Source organism: Alligator sinensis, unplaced genomic scaffold (genome assembly GCF_000455745.1).
Source record: "Alligator sinensis unplaced genomic scaffold, ASM45574v1 scaffold611_2, whole genome shotgun sequence".
In the NCBI taxonomy this organism is placed as follows: domain Eukaryota; kingdom Metazoa; phylum Chordata; order Crocodylia; family Alligatoridae; genus Alligator; species Alligator sinensis.
In genome coordinates, this window is record NW_005841869.1 from 438,158 (window position 1) to 452,000 (window position 13,843).

The 13,843-nt window shown below is 49.2% G+C and overlaps 1 protein-coding gene and 1 long non-coding RNA gene across 3 annotated transcripts in view; one reads left to right on the forward strand and one right to left on the reverse strand.

Annotated features, from left to right (window-relative positions):
• LOC102381201 (centrosome-associated protein 350) overlaps positions 1-13,843 on the forward strand; it is a 52,387-nt gene that overhangs the window by 3,119 nt on the left and 35,425 nt on the right. The window contains exons 5-13 of the mRNA XM_025193751.1: positions 231-300; positions 1,066-1,589; positions 3,421-3,537; positions 4,074-4,163; positions 8,202-8,330; positions 8,950-9,680; positions 10,049-10,143; positions 10,981-11,660; positions 12,211-12,298. Coding sequence (XP_025049536.1) covers positions 231-300; positions 1,066-1,589; positions 3,421-3,537; positions 4,074-4,163; positions 8,202-8,330; positions 8,950-9,680; positions 10,049-10,143; positions 10,981-11,660; positions 12,211-12,298 — 2,524 coding nt within the window. The remainder of the gene's footprint in view (positions 1-230; positions 301-1,065; positions 1,590-3,420; positions 3,538-4,073; positions 4,164-8,201; positions 8,331-8,949; positions 9,681-10,048; positions 10,144-10,980; positions 11,661-12,210; positions 12,299-13,843) is intronic.
• LOC102380865 overlaps positions 1-13,843 on the reverse strand; it is a 29,566-nt gene that overhangs the window by 1,398 nt on the left and 14,325 nt on the right. Inside the window, exons 3-4 of one of the 2 annotated variants that reach the window (XR_323027.2) lie at positions 13,573-13,630; positions 12,174-12,287 (exon numbers count right to left, since the gene is read on the reverse strand). This is a non-coding gene — a long non-coding RNA (uncharacterized LOC102380865). Of the gene's footprint in view, positions 1-12,173; positions 12,288-13,572; positions 13,631-13,843 lie in introns of those variants that run through there. The other variant, XR_323026.2, reaches the window with a different exon arrangement.

Consider the following 13,843-nt stretch of genomic DNA (forward strand, 5'->3'; position numbering starts at 1 on the left):
GGCTTTAGGACAGGCTAGCAGCCCGAGCGGCTGGGGATGCCCCATGAAAAATGAAGGCGGTAGAAACAACCCTACTCCGAACCACGGGGCCTGCGCCAAGGCCAGACCGGCCTGTTATAGGGTCAGTGCCTTTGAGGAGGCAGTCATGGAAGTCAGTGGCAGTCCCTCCAGCCGGACCTGAACTTCGGACAACCCCAGCCGTTTACTGACTTAATGCCACTGTGTTACAGGAAGCCAGACCCTCCAAGACAGATCTGTTTCCAGCGAAGGCGAGTGTAGCGGGAGCAGTCCGTGCAGCAGGTACAGCGCAGTGACGGGAACACCTAACTCGTGGGTAACTAGCCGGTGTTTTTCGGATGAACAACTCCGATCAAAAGCCAGACCGCAGCTCCAACCTTTGCTTCGACAGCAGTCAGCATGTCAGAGACCCAACACTGCTAGCACCCAACGGAGAGTCCTCTTTTGCTCCGGGGCTGCAGCTTTGTTCCTCTTCCGGCTGAACAAACGAGAGCGAGCGTCACCAAGTGCTTGGAGCCGAATGTGCTGTCAGGACGCCGGGGTTTCCTGCCTGGCGCTGAAACAAGCCTGTGGCAAGACCTTGAGCAACTCACTTCACTTCTTTCTGCCTCATTCCCTCCCTCCCTCCCTCCCCTCCTGCCACACAGGGAAGGTCGTTACATGGGCAGGAGGAAGATCACGGTGGAGCCTGGAGACCCTCCCAGGAGGGTGCTCTAGAAACCCCAATTGGCATTTACATCAAAGAAAATCACAGAGAAGCCAGGTTGGAAGAGACCTCCAAAGGTCATCTAGTTCAACCCCCTGCCTGAGGCAGGATCATTGCTATCCCAATCATCCTATACAAATCCATCATCTAACCTCTTAGTTAAACTACCGTCAAGCCCCTCACTAGCACGTTGGCTGACATTTGCCATTCCCAAGGGCCCTACATCTATTTTCCCCTTTCTCTAAAAGGCAGGGAAAACCCATGCAAGTGTTTTATCCCCTGTTCTTTGAAAGCCACGATGCAAGACATGGGTCCACCTAAATGATTCCTCTTCCTTGCAGGGGGAAGTCCCACTCTGCGACATGCAGCCCCGATACAGCGGAGGTCGGAGGCGTCACCGCCGCAGCCAGGACGTGGTCTGCCCCGTGGAGTCCATGTGCACCCAGGACTCGGGACAGTGTCAGTGACCAGGAAGAGAGAAGCCGGCGGAGCCTCATGAGACCGAGGGGGAGTGCTCCTGGCTCCCCACCCTGGTCCCCTGCATGTGTCCATCAGTTCTCAGCTGGCCCAGGTGCAATCTGGAGAGATGCTTCTTTGGACAGGGCACGCCAGCCTGCCACACCCTCCGTCTCCCGAAGCAAGAGTCCGGCTGCTCCAGAGCTGGAGGGGCCGAGGAAAAAATCCCATGCTGGAAAGCTGCAGCAACTCAAAGAGAGGATCCGGGAGCAGAGGCAGCGGCACCGGGCTCTGACCCAGGAGCAGGAGCAGCCAAGCGCTGTCTACGCCGGGGACCTGCTGCACGGACGGCCACTGAAAAGAAAGGTTCGCAAAGTGGCAGCTGCTCCCGCAGCCCCAGTCTACAGAGGTCAGTAACCCTTGTTGTCCTGGGCTGGACTTGCAGCCCGCTGCGTGGCAGGTGCTAGGCATGAATCGGTGCCTTTCCCCAGGGGTCTTGCAACAGCTCCGTTTACAAGGAGGCCTGGCTTTGGCCGCTATAAATGACACGGACCCACCAGCACCACGTGCTGTTGCTGGGATGGTTGCAGCCTCCCGACTGCCACGCCACACCACGCCGCCGTACGAGCATCCCCTTGGCCAGCTACACTTGTGATAACTTGCTTGCACTAGTCACCGAGAATCAACCACCACCCCACCGTCTGCTCAGCAATCCTCCTCCCGAGTGCCCTTTTCCAACATGTCAAAAAAATCCACCCTTCTCCCCCCACCCCAGGTTTCCTTCCCTCTTTCCACATAAACAGGAGCCCCCTTTTACTGCACCAACACACAGAGAAGTCAGTGAAGTTGCCCCATTCATTCCTCTCCTTGGGGTTGCAGGTTTGGGGTTGCAGGTTTGCTCACAAAAGAAATGGCTTATTTAGTTGCCACTATTGAAAGTCTGTTGATGCGTCTTAAGGAAGGAGGTGCACTTGGACTGGTTTCAAGGTCTCCATCCATTTTATTATCCCTTTGACCTCCCTGCCAGCATGAAGGAGCCAGTCTGCCTTCCCTGCATACTGTGCACGACATTTGCAAGATAGTAAGCACGAGAAGAGATTCAAGCCAGACATGAGAAACAGTAGTCCAGCAGCATGGAGAGGCACAACGGGCGATTTAAAGCAGTTGTGTAGCTCAGCATGTATGACCAAGGATGTCAGTCTGTTCGCTAGAGCTAGCACACTGCTGAAGCATCAGGCTCTCAGCCTGCTTTCCTGCTGCTGTTGAACCCAAAGTGCTGCGAACACAGTTGTAACCATAGCCCTGGCTTAAAGCAATGCAAAATCTGTGGTTTCCGAAGAGGCACCGATGGGCTGACCTGACCAGCGACACATGCTTGCTACTAAGTCCAGTCCATCAGCCTGGCTGTCATTTCAGCTAATGGGGGGCTAGGGCTGCATCACGCTAGGGAAAACAGGCTGAAAATGGAAACATAGCACTGGCAAAAAATAATCAGCAATACTACAAAAAAAATTACATTAAAAGTATTACTTGTCTAATATAACACAACGATTCGCTCAGTGAGAGAGGGGGAATCAACACCATTACTCACAATTAGATATCTCAGGTATCCAGGCTGTAGCTGTGCTGGTCTAGAGGCAAAAGGAATCAGGACTCATGGTAGAGGTGATATCTTTATCAGACCAACTAGATTTTTGCAAAAACAAAATGATTGAATTGCAAGCAGCCTTCTTCAGGCATAGGAGAAAAGATTGTAAAAGTTCTCCTGGGTTGAAATGAAAGTTCATGTTTGTGCTCGAAAGCTTGCAATTTAAGAATTTTTTTTGAAAAATCTAGTTGGTCTAATAAAACATATCACCTCTACCACGAGCCCTGCTTAGATATCTCCACATTCCTGTTTCCCATAAGTCTTGGCCAGGCAACCTTTCCTGCCAGGGTGGTTTGGTGGTCAGTTCAGCAATGATTTCCAGTTCCCTCTGGGCACATATCCACATCACAAAAGGCCCCTCTCTCAATCGACAACAGCAGTCTTTTATCACAAGCATAATGCCCTCACCTATCCTGGGGCAAAACCCCGGTGTCAGGGAGTCTGTCTGACTACAGTTTAAACTGCTTCAAAGGACTAGTGCATTGCTTCAGATTGGCTTCTACTTTTTACACGTGCATCAACCCTACCGCTCGCTGCTGGCAAAGGTGCTTGCCCTTCTCCCTGACCATGTCTAAGGTTTCTGTTCCTCTAGGGTTTAGTGCGGTGGATCTGAAAGCTGCTCAGTTCCTGCCTGGAAAAGAGACTGAAAGATCACAAGTGGCAAAGTTCACGGACACTGAATGCTGGAGGGATTACAACTACAGTCCAGGTGGGTGCTGCCAGGAGGGTAACACTGCATTAAGTAAGGGTGGGTTTTTTTCAGATATTTCCATATATTCTACAATATACATTTGGGTGGATGAGCCAAAATACTGCCCAGATAGCATGTGTGTGAGACAGCAAACACTGGAGTCCAAGCTGTTAGTCACCTGGGCTTGGTCAGAGGTTCTGCCTTTTGTTGGACATGTGCTGAGAAGCAGGAGGTGGTTTCACCGCACAGAAAGCCTCTCCAGCTAGTTAAAAACAATCATAAATAGGGCAAAGAGGTCCTTTTTCCTAGAAAATTCATATTCTATAGCACCATCCTTCTATATAAGCACAATAATGAATAGTCAAGGTAAACTCGTTATGTCTATAATCCAGAGATGTAGTTAGCAATGAAAAGCAGGTTGTAGCAGCCCGTTAGGGATATCACATCTACATTAATTTTCCAGGGCTTAAGACATAAGCAAAAGCAGTCGTGTTCACCAGTCAGTTCTCTCTCTCTAAAACCTCTCTCCTCTGTGTGTTTTCTCATGGCTAAAGCCCAGAGGGGGCCAAGTGCGACACCGAGGAAAAAGCAAGGACTGACTCCATCCAAGTCCCCCGTCCCTAAGAAGACACGGATAAATAAAGGTAAAAGATACAAGTTACGTGAACCAAATAGTCCCCTGGCAGTGGGGAAATCACAGGACCTGTGCAAAGGGGCCAGAGAAAAAGTGCTCGACTGGCAAAATGTCATGGTTGCTGTTAAATGGGTGCTTGAACCCACGCATCTACAGGGTAGCTTTGAAACATGTACTTTAGGAGTATGCCATGTCCTATCATCTTAAATGCAACCTCGCCCTTAAGTTTGTGACCGTTTTCTCAAATTAGGGTTTAACAGAGAAACCAGCAATGATTAAAGTACTAGTAACAACAGTGCTGGTGTTTCAGGAGCCAAGTATTGTGAGTGTGAACAGGTAGTCTGGACGGGCAGAGGGGGTCCCATACTGGTAGTTGTGCCCAATGGAGTCATTAAGACCAGGTGGAAATAGCCAATCTCATGGTCAAATGGGAAGCATTGCACTCTTGTGCACTTGAGATGCTTCTTGTGGTTTCAAGTGACTCTGGTGTCCCTCACTTTGGCTCCTCAGTTGTTGCACTGATGCACCATTGACCAGCAGCAGGATTTAAACCAAGCGTGGCGTTCCCCAACAGTGTCACGTGGAGTCTTATCTATTATATACGTAGAGTACCGGGGCTTGAATAAGTACAGGCTGGGCTTTTCAGGGAAGCACAACGGAGCTGGGCACTGAATTCTCTCAGGCTTGTAGACCAATCTTGCCAATTTTAAATCATACTTTGAACTGCTAGAGCAACTCTGTGTGAGGAACGTCAGCCTCTTTATAAGTCTGAACGTACATCTCTGGCTGCAAAGTTCATGTTCCCCCTGTTTTCAGCAGAGAAACTTAAGAGGAAAGGAGTTGGATGAGTTATCCCCTCACCCTAATGCATTTAGTGCCTCTATTTTGTTTTACAAACTAACTAAAGAAAGTGTCCTGCGGAGGAGGACAATGGAAACGGTTTGGGGGCTGCGGCACATGACTCGAGGAGAGGCTGAGGGAACTGGGTTTATTGAGTCTGCAGAAGAGAAGATTGAGGGGGATTGAATAGCAGCCTTCAGCTCCCTGCAGGGGGTTGCAAAGAGGATGGAGCTGGACTGGTCTCAGTGGGGGCAGATGACAGGACAAGGAGCAATGGGCTCTAGTAGCAGCAAGGAAAGTTGAGGTTGGATATTAGGAAAAACTCTTTCACTAGGAGGGTGGTGAAGCACTGCAACGGACAACCCAGAGAGGTAGTGGGATCTCCATCCTTGGAAGTGTTTAAGACCCAGCTAGACAGAGCCCTGGCTGGGATGATGTAGTTGGGGCTGGTCCTGCTTGGAGCAGAGGTTGGACTAGGTGTGACCTCCTGAGGTCCCTTCAACCCTCCTCTCCCATTGTCCTAAAGAGATTGCATTCGAACTTTGTAGGAAACAAGCAAACAATACTGTATGTGCTCCTTATTTGAAGCAGGTCTATTTAAAAAGGAGTCTGGGACTAGGGGAAAAAAAAAGCAAAAACATCCCCCGTCTAATATCATGCAGATGAAATTTTCAGTATAGCCATACAGTGAGCTCCGTTACCCAAGCGCTATTTAAAATGCATGAAATATAAAATAATTTCCTTCTCCCTCCTCTTTTTGTTTTAATGGATTGCTTGAAAAATGGCTCGATCTTCCTCAAAGAGTGGGTCATAATAAGACCAGGCCATATGAAACATTCATCATTGTAACTGCCAACGTCAGGGTGTCTTTATTGGCCATTAATTTCTGTCAGTGAAAAAGCCAGGGCAGGGCTAAGAGGAGATGAATGAGGGGTCAGAGGTCAGAAGCAAAGTACTTGGGAATTTGATGAATTATAAATTTGCTGTAGTTAACAAAAAATTAAGTCACAACAGCTATAAAATATTCATCTGTTCATAAGGGGGGGAAAAACTACAGTACAGAAGATTTAAATTAAGGTAGCTTCTCCCTAACAAAGACTTCCAGCAGGGATTCGGTCTGCTCTTGAGCTTTGGCCTAAGAGCTTTTGTAGCTAATAAAAAAAATGGTATAGAATGAAAATAAAGATTTAAGTCAAATTAGGCGCTGTTGCAGGAGGAAAACACTTGGAGCAAATTTTGTCATCCGTTGCATTTCGTGAAATACTAACAGATGTTTAAAGTCTAAAGCTGCCTAATGAGCAAATCCGCCTCTACTTTTATTCCCGTGCAGCTCGAACAATCAAATGCCTCCGAAATCTGGTTCATTAAAATGTTGAACAGCCCGAACTTCTCAGGCGCTGGAGTCTGAACGCTCACTTCGGGCTCCACTTTCACGACCTAAATGGAGTTGGGCCTGGCCAGAAAGTGGATTGGAGACCTCCAGGCTACCTGCTGGGAGTGGGGGCTATCATTCAGCAGACAGTGTAGATGGAAGGATGCCCCCAATCTGCAAAATAACTTTCATCCTCTTGGCTAGCAGGATTCGTTTTTTAACACAACCTCAATTCTCCAGTTGAGATAAGTCTCTGCAATTACAGGCAAACTCACAAGCACCAAATACTGCCAGGGGCTCTGTGCACGTGTTGGAAATTCAGCTCGTGCAATAAGCTATAGCAGCGTCACGATGGATGGAATCGCTCCCGTTCATGTGAGCTGAGGATACGGCCCTGCATTTTCCATCGGATGTTTAAACAGAGAACTGGAGTATCCCACTATAAATCACAAACTGTCCAGGCTCCCAGAGCGCTGGTTTAATTGCAGCCCGGCTTTTCAGCGTACCGAGGAACTCAAGAAGGGTCAAATCACTTTAAATGCTTTTAGAGCATGGGGCTAGTAACGCCAAGGCTGCTGGTTTGCTCCCTGGTTGGACTTGATGACCTGCTGAAGTCCTTTCCAGCCGTATTTCTCTACGGGCACCTATACACATGCTGGACTTCTGCTCCGGTTTAGTTAAAGTGCTCCTGCTGCTGCCATTTTGAACTGTAGGGCACTAAATACACGTGACGCTGCAGGCACTTGAATTAGAGCAGCTTTCAGAGCCTCTCTAATTAAAGTACGCCCCTCCCGGAGCATGTGTATAGATGCCCTGCGATTATATCACTCGCTCTATGCGCCCAATGGCCTGCCGAGGTGCAGAAACATCTTCGACAAAAATCCATCCTAGTGGTTATTAGCAAATTCTCCCTTTAAAAACTCATGTTTCTAACTTGGTTCAATACTCAATCAGCAGCTAAGTTCAGGATCCCACCGTGCAAAAGCCTTTTTTTTTTTTTTTTTTGCTACTATTCTTCTGCTGGAGGAACGTTTCAGATCACTACATAATGACATCAGTTTGGGTATCGACATCCCCTGAATGTAATCTAGAATTATGAAGTAAAACTTTGATAAATGTTGTCTATGATATGACACCACATATTAAAGGAAGAATCATTTGTTTGTACCTCATGCTGTATCATTTATTTCTGCATTATACACGGCTCCTCATACTGGATTGCCCATCGATTTTTTTTTTCCGACACTGTATCCTGCTGATTCTCACCCGTTTATAAATAAATTAGTTCACTCGAGTGCTCTTGAAATTATCCCAAATAAAATCATCTTTCCATTAACACTCCTGCTTCCCAATACCTTCTGGAACACGCTGGGACTAAGCATGTGTTAGCTGCCGATAGACGCATGGCTCGGGAGACGGTCGTGCCTTTCTTTTTCCGGTATCCTGAAAGATCCCTGAAGCTCAGCCTTTATTGAAATGCTTATTAATAGTTACAGAAACAGGCTATGCAAGATGGGATGTACTGTAATGATGTTCTTCTTAGAAAAGACCTGCATCTTGCAAGCTTCCACGTCTCGCGTCTACCTCCAGGGTCTCTAACACGGCCCTTTGCTACAAGGTTAATGGACTCTTTTGGGGAGCTTGAAGGCCCAAAGTTTTGGTGGCCGACTCTGCAATTTAAAATGTCAAGCGCCAATGACATTTTAATTCAGTCTGATTAAAACTTATGGAGCTCCCCTCTGCATGTGGTGTGAAGTCAGCTGAAACTTTATGAGCATTTGAGGTTCCTCCTTTCAAATAACAGCTGTGTTACTTCTTCCCCCCGCCTCCCTTCAGGTTCCAACTTGTTTGGTGCTTTTGCATGGCGAGAAGGTCAGAAGTTGGCAGCTAAGTTGCTTGGCCCACCTCCTAAATTCCCGAAAATGAGGGACGTGCCTGAAGATGAAACTGGAGAGAAGAACTCGGGTACGGTAACCTGCAACTTCCGGGGCATAGATCCTGGTCTTAAAGTGGTTGATGATCATGTAGAAACCTGGGGTAATAGTCTAGGTCCATCGCAGTCCTTATGAGAGCCCACCATGCGAGGATTATCATTACTCAGCTGTTATCTTAACTGAACTGTTACTATATTAATCGACTGTAATCAGTTGGCACCACGAGTCTATTATGGCTCTAAGGATACGGTCAGATTATGCATCGCTGTGTTTGGACAAAGATCTTAAATGGAGTTGTACCCAAAGATCCCCCTTAGATGAAGAGTTTTAAAAAAAGTATGTCATCGCAGTTCCATTCACAAATCAGTTGTGCCACTGACTGCTACAACTTGGGGTTGGGGGTGGGGAAGCTCTTCCCATTGTAGGTACTAGTATAATTTAATTTTAACTGATAATTTCAGTTATAAGTCCCAGCACGCACTGAGGTTTTAGAGCTGAGTAACAAAGCCTTGCAAAGCCTGAGGTACGGGTGCAAGAGGCCACAGCAGGGTGTGAGAAAGCCAGCTTGGTGCTTAGCATGCGAGCTAGAGGAAGGGATGCATCATCAGAGTAATATGCCTGTTGCTTAAAAACAAATGCTTTCTTTGCAGAACCTGGTAACGAATCCATTGCCACCCTGCAAGGAGGACAGCGCTCCAGAGAAAACGCGGGCAGTGGGGGAGATCGGGTAGGGAACAGCCCCAAAGAGAAGAGCTGCCGGGTTATGCAGAGCGGTTCTTTTGAGACAGACGGCAGCGCTCTGGCTGGAGAGGCCAGACAAAGACGATGGGATCTGCGCATGCAAAGCCAAGTTGCTAGCAAGAACCCAAGTGCAAGTCTGCAGAGAGATGCTCAAGAAGGAAAAGCAGGAGACCCGAGACAATACCTTGGAGTCAGTCCTCTCGTATCCCCAGGCAGCGGCACAACTACCCCCAGCTTTCAGGAGGACAAGTCTAGGTCTTTCCTGAACTCAAGCTACAGCAGAGGGAAAGGCACATCTCCACGGAGAACCACAGGCTCCAACTGGCCAGCACAGAGAGCATCTGAGAAGGAAAACCTTCCCCAGCCTCTAAAGAAGAAGGTAAATGTAGGAAGATCCCACCCTTACAGCCCAGAAGAAGTTCACGAATTTATGCACAGAAAAACTGCGGAGAGGAAGAAGAGGAGCTTAGAGGAGAGGGAGTCTGTAAAGCAGGCCAGGGAGGCGAGAACGAAGAGGTTGCAAGAAGTGTACAGGAAACAACGAGAGGCGTTTGCAAGGAAACCAGGCGTCGAGGAGAGCCACGCCGGACACAGAGGAACCGCTCGGCCTGCGCCAAGTCCTCGGTCTCCGTCCAACCACGTGAGTACACGGAGGGGCATGGGAATGAAAAAGGTGATGGGAGGGAAACCAGTTCAACCATTCATCACCAGCTGTCCTGGTGTGTTCCCCGAAAACACTTCAGTGCCACCGAGATAGAGTTATCTGGACAATACAGCAATCGAGTTCTCGTTATGACAGCCCCTGCTTGGGTCATTAAGGGATCAAAACATTGACCCCTAGGGCTGAAAGCACAAGCTGGAGCTGAAAGAATAGCTTCATTATTTGGCGTCTGTACCAGACACTTGGCCAACTACATGGACCAATCATTCAGTGGGACAAAGTCCAAAACCTTACCCAAGCATTTGAGTTACTTAGCACATCCGGTGATTGTTACTCTCTCATTTCAGGAACGGAGCAACGCTAGAAGCCTGGAAAGGACCTTTATGGAGTGGGCAGATACAACGTCACATGTTTTATTGAGAAGCGAAGAGCAAGGAAGCAGGTACAGTAGGCACCATTTAGCAAATACACCCCTTAAGCCTTTCTCCTGAGCATACGAGAGATCGGTTAGAGGGCTGGTTCAAAGCTGTACTAAGTAACAGGATCAATAAGGCTAAACCAGTTGCCACTCTAGAACCAGTTGCCTCTTCGGGTGCTAATACAACTGTGGCACTTGGAGGGGGGCCCTGGGAGCCGGGACATCTGGGTTTCAGGATTTGAAATTAAACAAATCTGCCCGTGGAAGCACGTCACTGCCCCTGCATGTGCTTTGCCCTATCTTGGCACCTGCCCTTGCCAACCTGTGGGAAAGGAGAGCTGCATTTGTGGGGAGGGGACAAAGGCGAACACATGAAAATGCATGAAACGTGGCACGACTGCCCAACAAGGGGGCTGGATATGTGGACTTCTTACTGGCGGGTTCAGGCTCTCCAAGCATTATACAACGTCCTTGGCTTGCAGGTTGCAGTGGTACAGAAAGAGCACGGCTGCAGCTGGGTTTGCTTGATCCAGAGCACTGTCTGGTGCCAATAATGCGCAATTGGCTTATAGCACGGCACAAAAGCCTCTCGCTGGCCAGCGTCGCAGCCCGTTTTTATACTTCACACTGCTAAAGCCTTTAATTCTCCAGCGTGCAATGGATTAGCCTCTGAAATGCCTTCCCACTCATTGTAACACATCTAAACCCAGGCGCGAGGGTAGAAAGCCAGGTGCCTGTGGATGTCTTCTCTCCCCCAAGCCACCCTTTTCCTAGAGGAGGTTATGATCAGCCATCGAATAGGTTTTATGATCAGCCTCACTTACGTATGCATTGATGCTGATCCCCTTTGCATTTAAACAGCGACTTGCGCCTGGAGACATCACTGGCTACGGCAGCCCCGTTAGACTTTACTCCTTCGCTGGCATCTGAAAGGGGCTTCCTCAGCCCTTTGAAACTCCAAGACCTGGAGCTCAGCCCTTCCCCGCGGCAGTGCTTGCCTCCCCAGAGCATTTTCCTTCCGCCGCAAGCTGCAAGACGTCACCTCAAGGCCTCAGCCTCCGAGGACACTTCTGCTCTCTCTCCTTATAGAAACAAGCAGGAGAGAGTGAAGGCCATTCATGCACTGGCCAGGGCCCTGGGGGCCAGGATCGAGATTGCAGCAGAGAGGCTGAAGGCAATGAGCCATCTTCCAGACTCTGATGATGGAGGACTGGCATGCACAGCTCTGGGACCTCTTGGCAGGTCTCCCCCATGCTCGTGGCACAAAACACGGGAAAAAGGTCTGGATGGGAGAGTGAACCCACTGCTGGGTCTGGATGACCCGCTTTCTAATGGCTCATGGCTTTCACCAGACCAGGAACAGGATGGATTGGATTGGACTAGACATGCAGATAGTGCTGCGGGAGCAGAAGCCCAGGGATGGGAGAGGGGGATACTAGCTCCTTTGTCAGACACTCTTGCCGTTGGAAAGGAGGTGCCATGGGCCTCTGCGAGGCAGGAACGCTTTGATGACTGCAAGATCCTGAGCCATGCATGGAAAGGTAGGGCATGGGGACAAGCAGCTGGGACCCTCGGTGTCGCAGGAGCTCAGCGCCCATTAGCTTACTGGAGGCTCACAGGACTCACTAGAAGAGAAGCATCGGGTCCTCTCATACAAGCGGGGGTACCAGATTTTAGCAGATGGGGAAGGCAGACCGATTTGTCCAAGCTGCACCTCCAGATGTGGGGATACAATGCTGTTCCCCGTCTGATTCTCCGTTGGGAAAAGGAGCAAGGGGGGCAAGACTGGAGTCAAAGTTGGCTCCAGGGAAACTGGGACCATGGTCAGACAGGTCTGTTCTCTTTCCGCTGGTAAAACTAGAGACCGCATTTCTGTTTCTGGCTCTGCCACAGGGCTGGGAAGTGCCCTGTCCAAGCCATGTCCTTCAGTTTAATAATAATTACTGCCAACCCACCTTTCTGCCGTGCTTGGGTCTGCATAAGGGTTAGATGCTTTTGCATAAACTAGCCAGTGGAAAAGAGATGCCAAAATTCAGCCCATTCTGTTCCTACAGAGGAGATCTTTATTACTTTATGATCTTTTCCTCAAAGGTCTTGCTGAGGCCGAGAGCTATCCAGACACAGACTTGTCACGAGGGGAACTGATGACTTCTCCATCTCACAGGGGCCTGGTGACAAGGTAAACTTAAGTCTGGATTGACTCTTCTCTGCTAAAACGCTTTGCACACACATACACACACACACACGTAAAAATAAATGGCACCAATTCAGCGTGGAGGCAGGATGCTCTTCATGCTTGAGCCAGAGAATTGCCCAGTAAGTAGATTTTGCCAAAAAGTCACCCATTGATACCGAGCCAGGAGATCAGTTCAGCCACATCTGTTTGAGACTGCCTGCATTCACAGAAGTTTGGATCAAAGTGGCTTGAGTCTGGGAGGGCAGAGGGGCCAATTCAGACCAGGGGAGCTTCCCCCAGCATCACCTCTGGGAGAGCCCTGGCTGTGCCCGGCTCGGCACCTACAGTTTGCAGGGACCTCTGGCTTCGAAACTGGTGTCGACTCAGAGCAGAGAGCACATTGTCCCCGACTAAGCCCAGCCATACCTCTGTGCCTACTTGTGCAGCTAGCTCCGTTCAGCTCTGCCGAGCCCTCTCTAGCGAGCAGGATGTGTCCTTACCACCACAGGGAAACACGGAGTCATCAGCAAGCATGGGTCATAAAACGATACTAGCTCTGCCAGGGGAAGCGACTCAAAATTGAGCTACAGCTCAATTATACGAGTGCTTTAGGCTACCGGGAAAGCTGCGGACCTGATGCTGTAGGATGCAGAGCACCTTGATCTCCTTGATCTCTGGAGCTGAGAGCACTCGCTGCCTGCCAGCAGATGGTGCAGGTCTCACCGACTCTCCCCAACAATTCGGCAGTCGCCCACTGGATGGGGCTGCTGACCTAGCAAACCCTTTAGAGGTTGGTTTCTTGGTTTGCATCCTACCCGCAGGGTTCAAAAGCAGCGAGGGCCAGCTTTGTTGGCAGGTGTGCCAGGAAATTAGCCCCATTCCCTCCCCGAGCGCCACTGCAGTCCCCTTCGCTTGCCTGATCTGCTGGTCGTGTTCGGGTAATGCCAGTGAAAAGGTGCAAGCAAAAGGAAATGCGCTGCTTAAAAATTCCCGCTTAGAGACCTTTGCAGGATACAGCCTGGTGTCTATATGCCCTTTCCTGGGTTACGGAAACCTCAGGCCTGGATTTCACCCTTGTCAGTGCTGGAGGGATCGGTGTGGATCGTGCAGGCCCTGCCGCGGGATGCTGTCTGAAGGTGGAAGTCCCCTGCATTTGTCTAAGCCGAGCTAAACTCAAAGTTAAAAACCAAACCAACCTCATGCCAAGTATCAGTGCAAACATGACTGTCAAAATCAAACCAGAGATTACAAAATAGGAATGCATGCGGTTAAAATACCTGGCCCGACGTGGTCTTTCCGAGGTCTTCGCAACACAAGAATTGCTCTGCTATTTTTCTGTAGTAAAAAAAAACAAAACAGCCAATAACTAAAAACTGACATTTTCCAAAGGAGGCCATGAGTCTAAAAAGGCTGGGAAGCACTGCCCTAGAGTCTCTCCTCTGTGGAAAAAGTAAAGCCAGTCTGGGCACAAGACTGGGATTTTTCACTACGTTGCTAAACACCACAACTGGACATTGTTTAAATAGGATCTAGTTGCGTTCTGTCCAT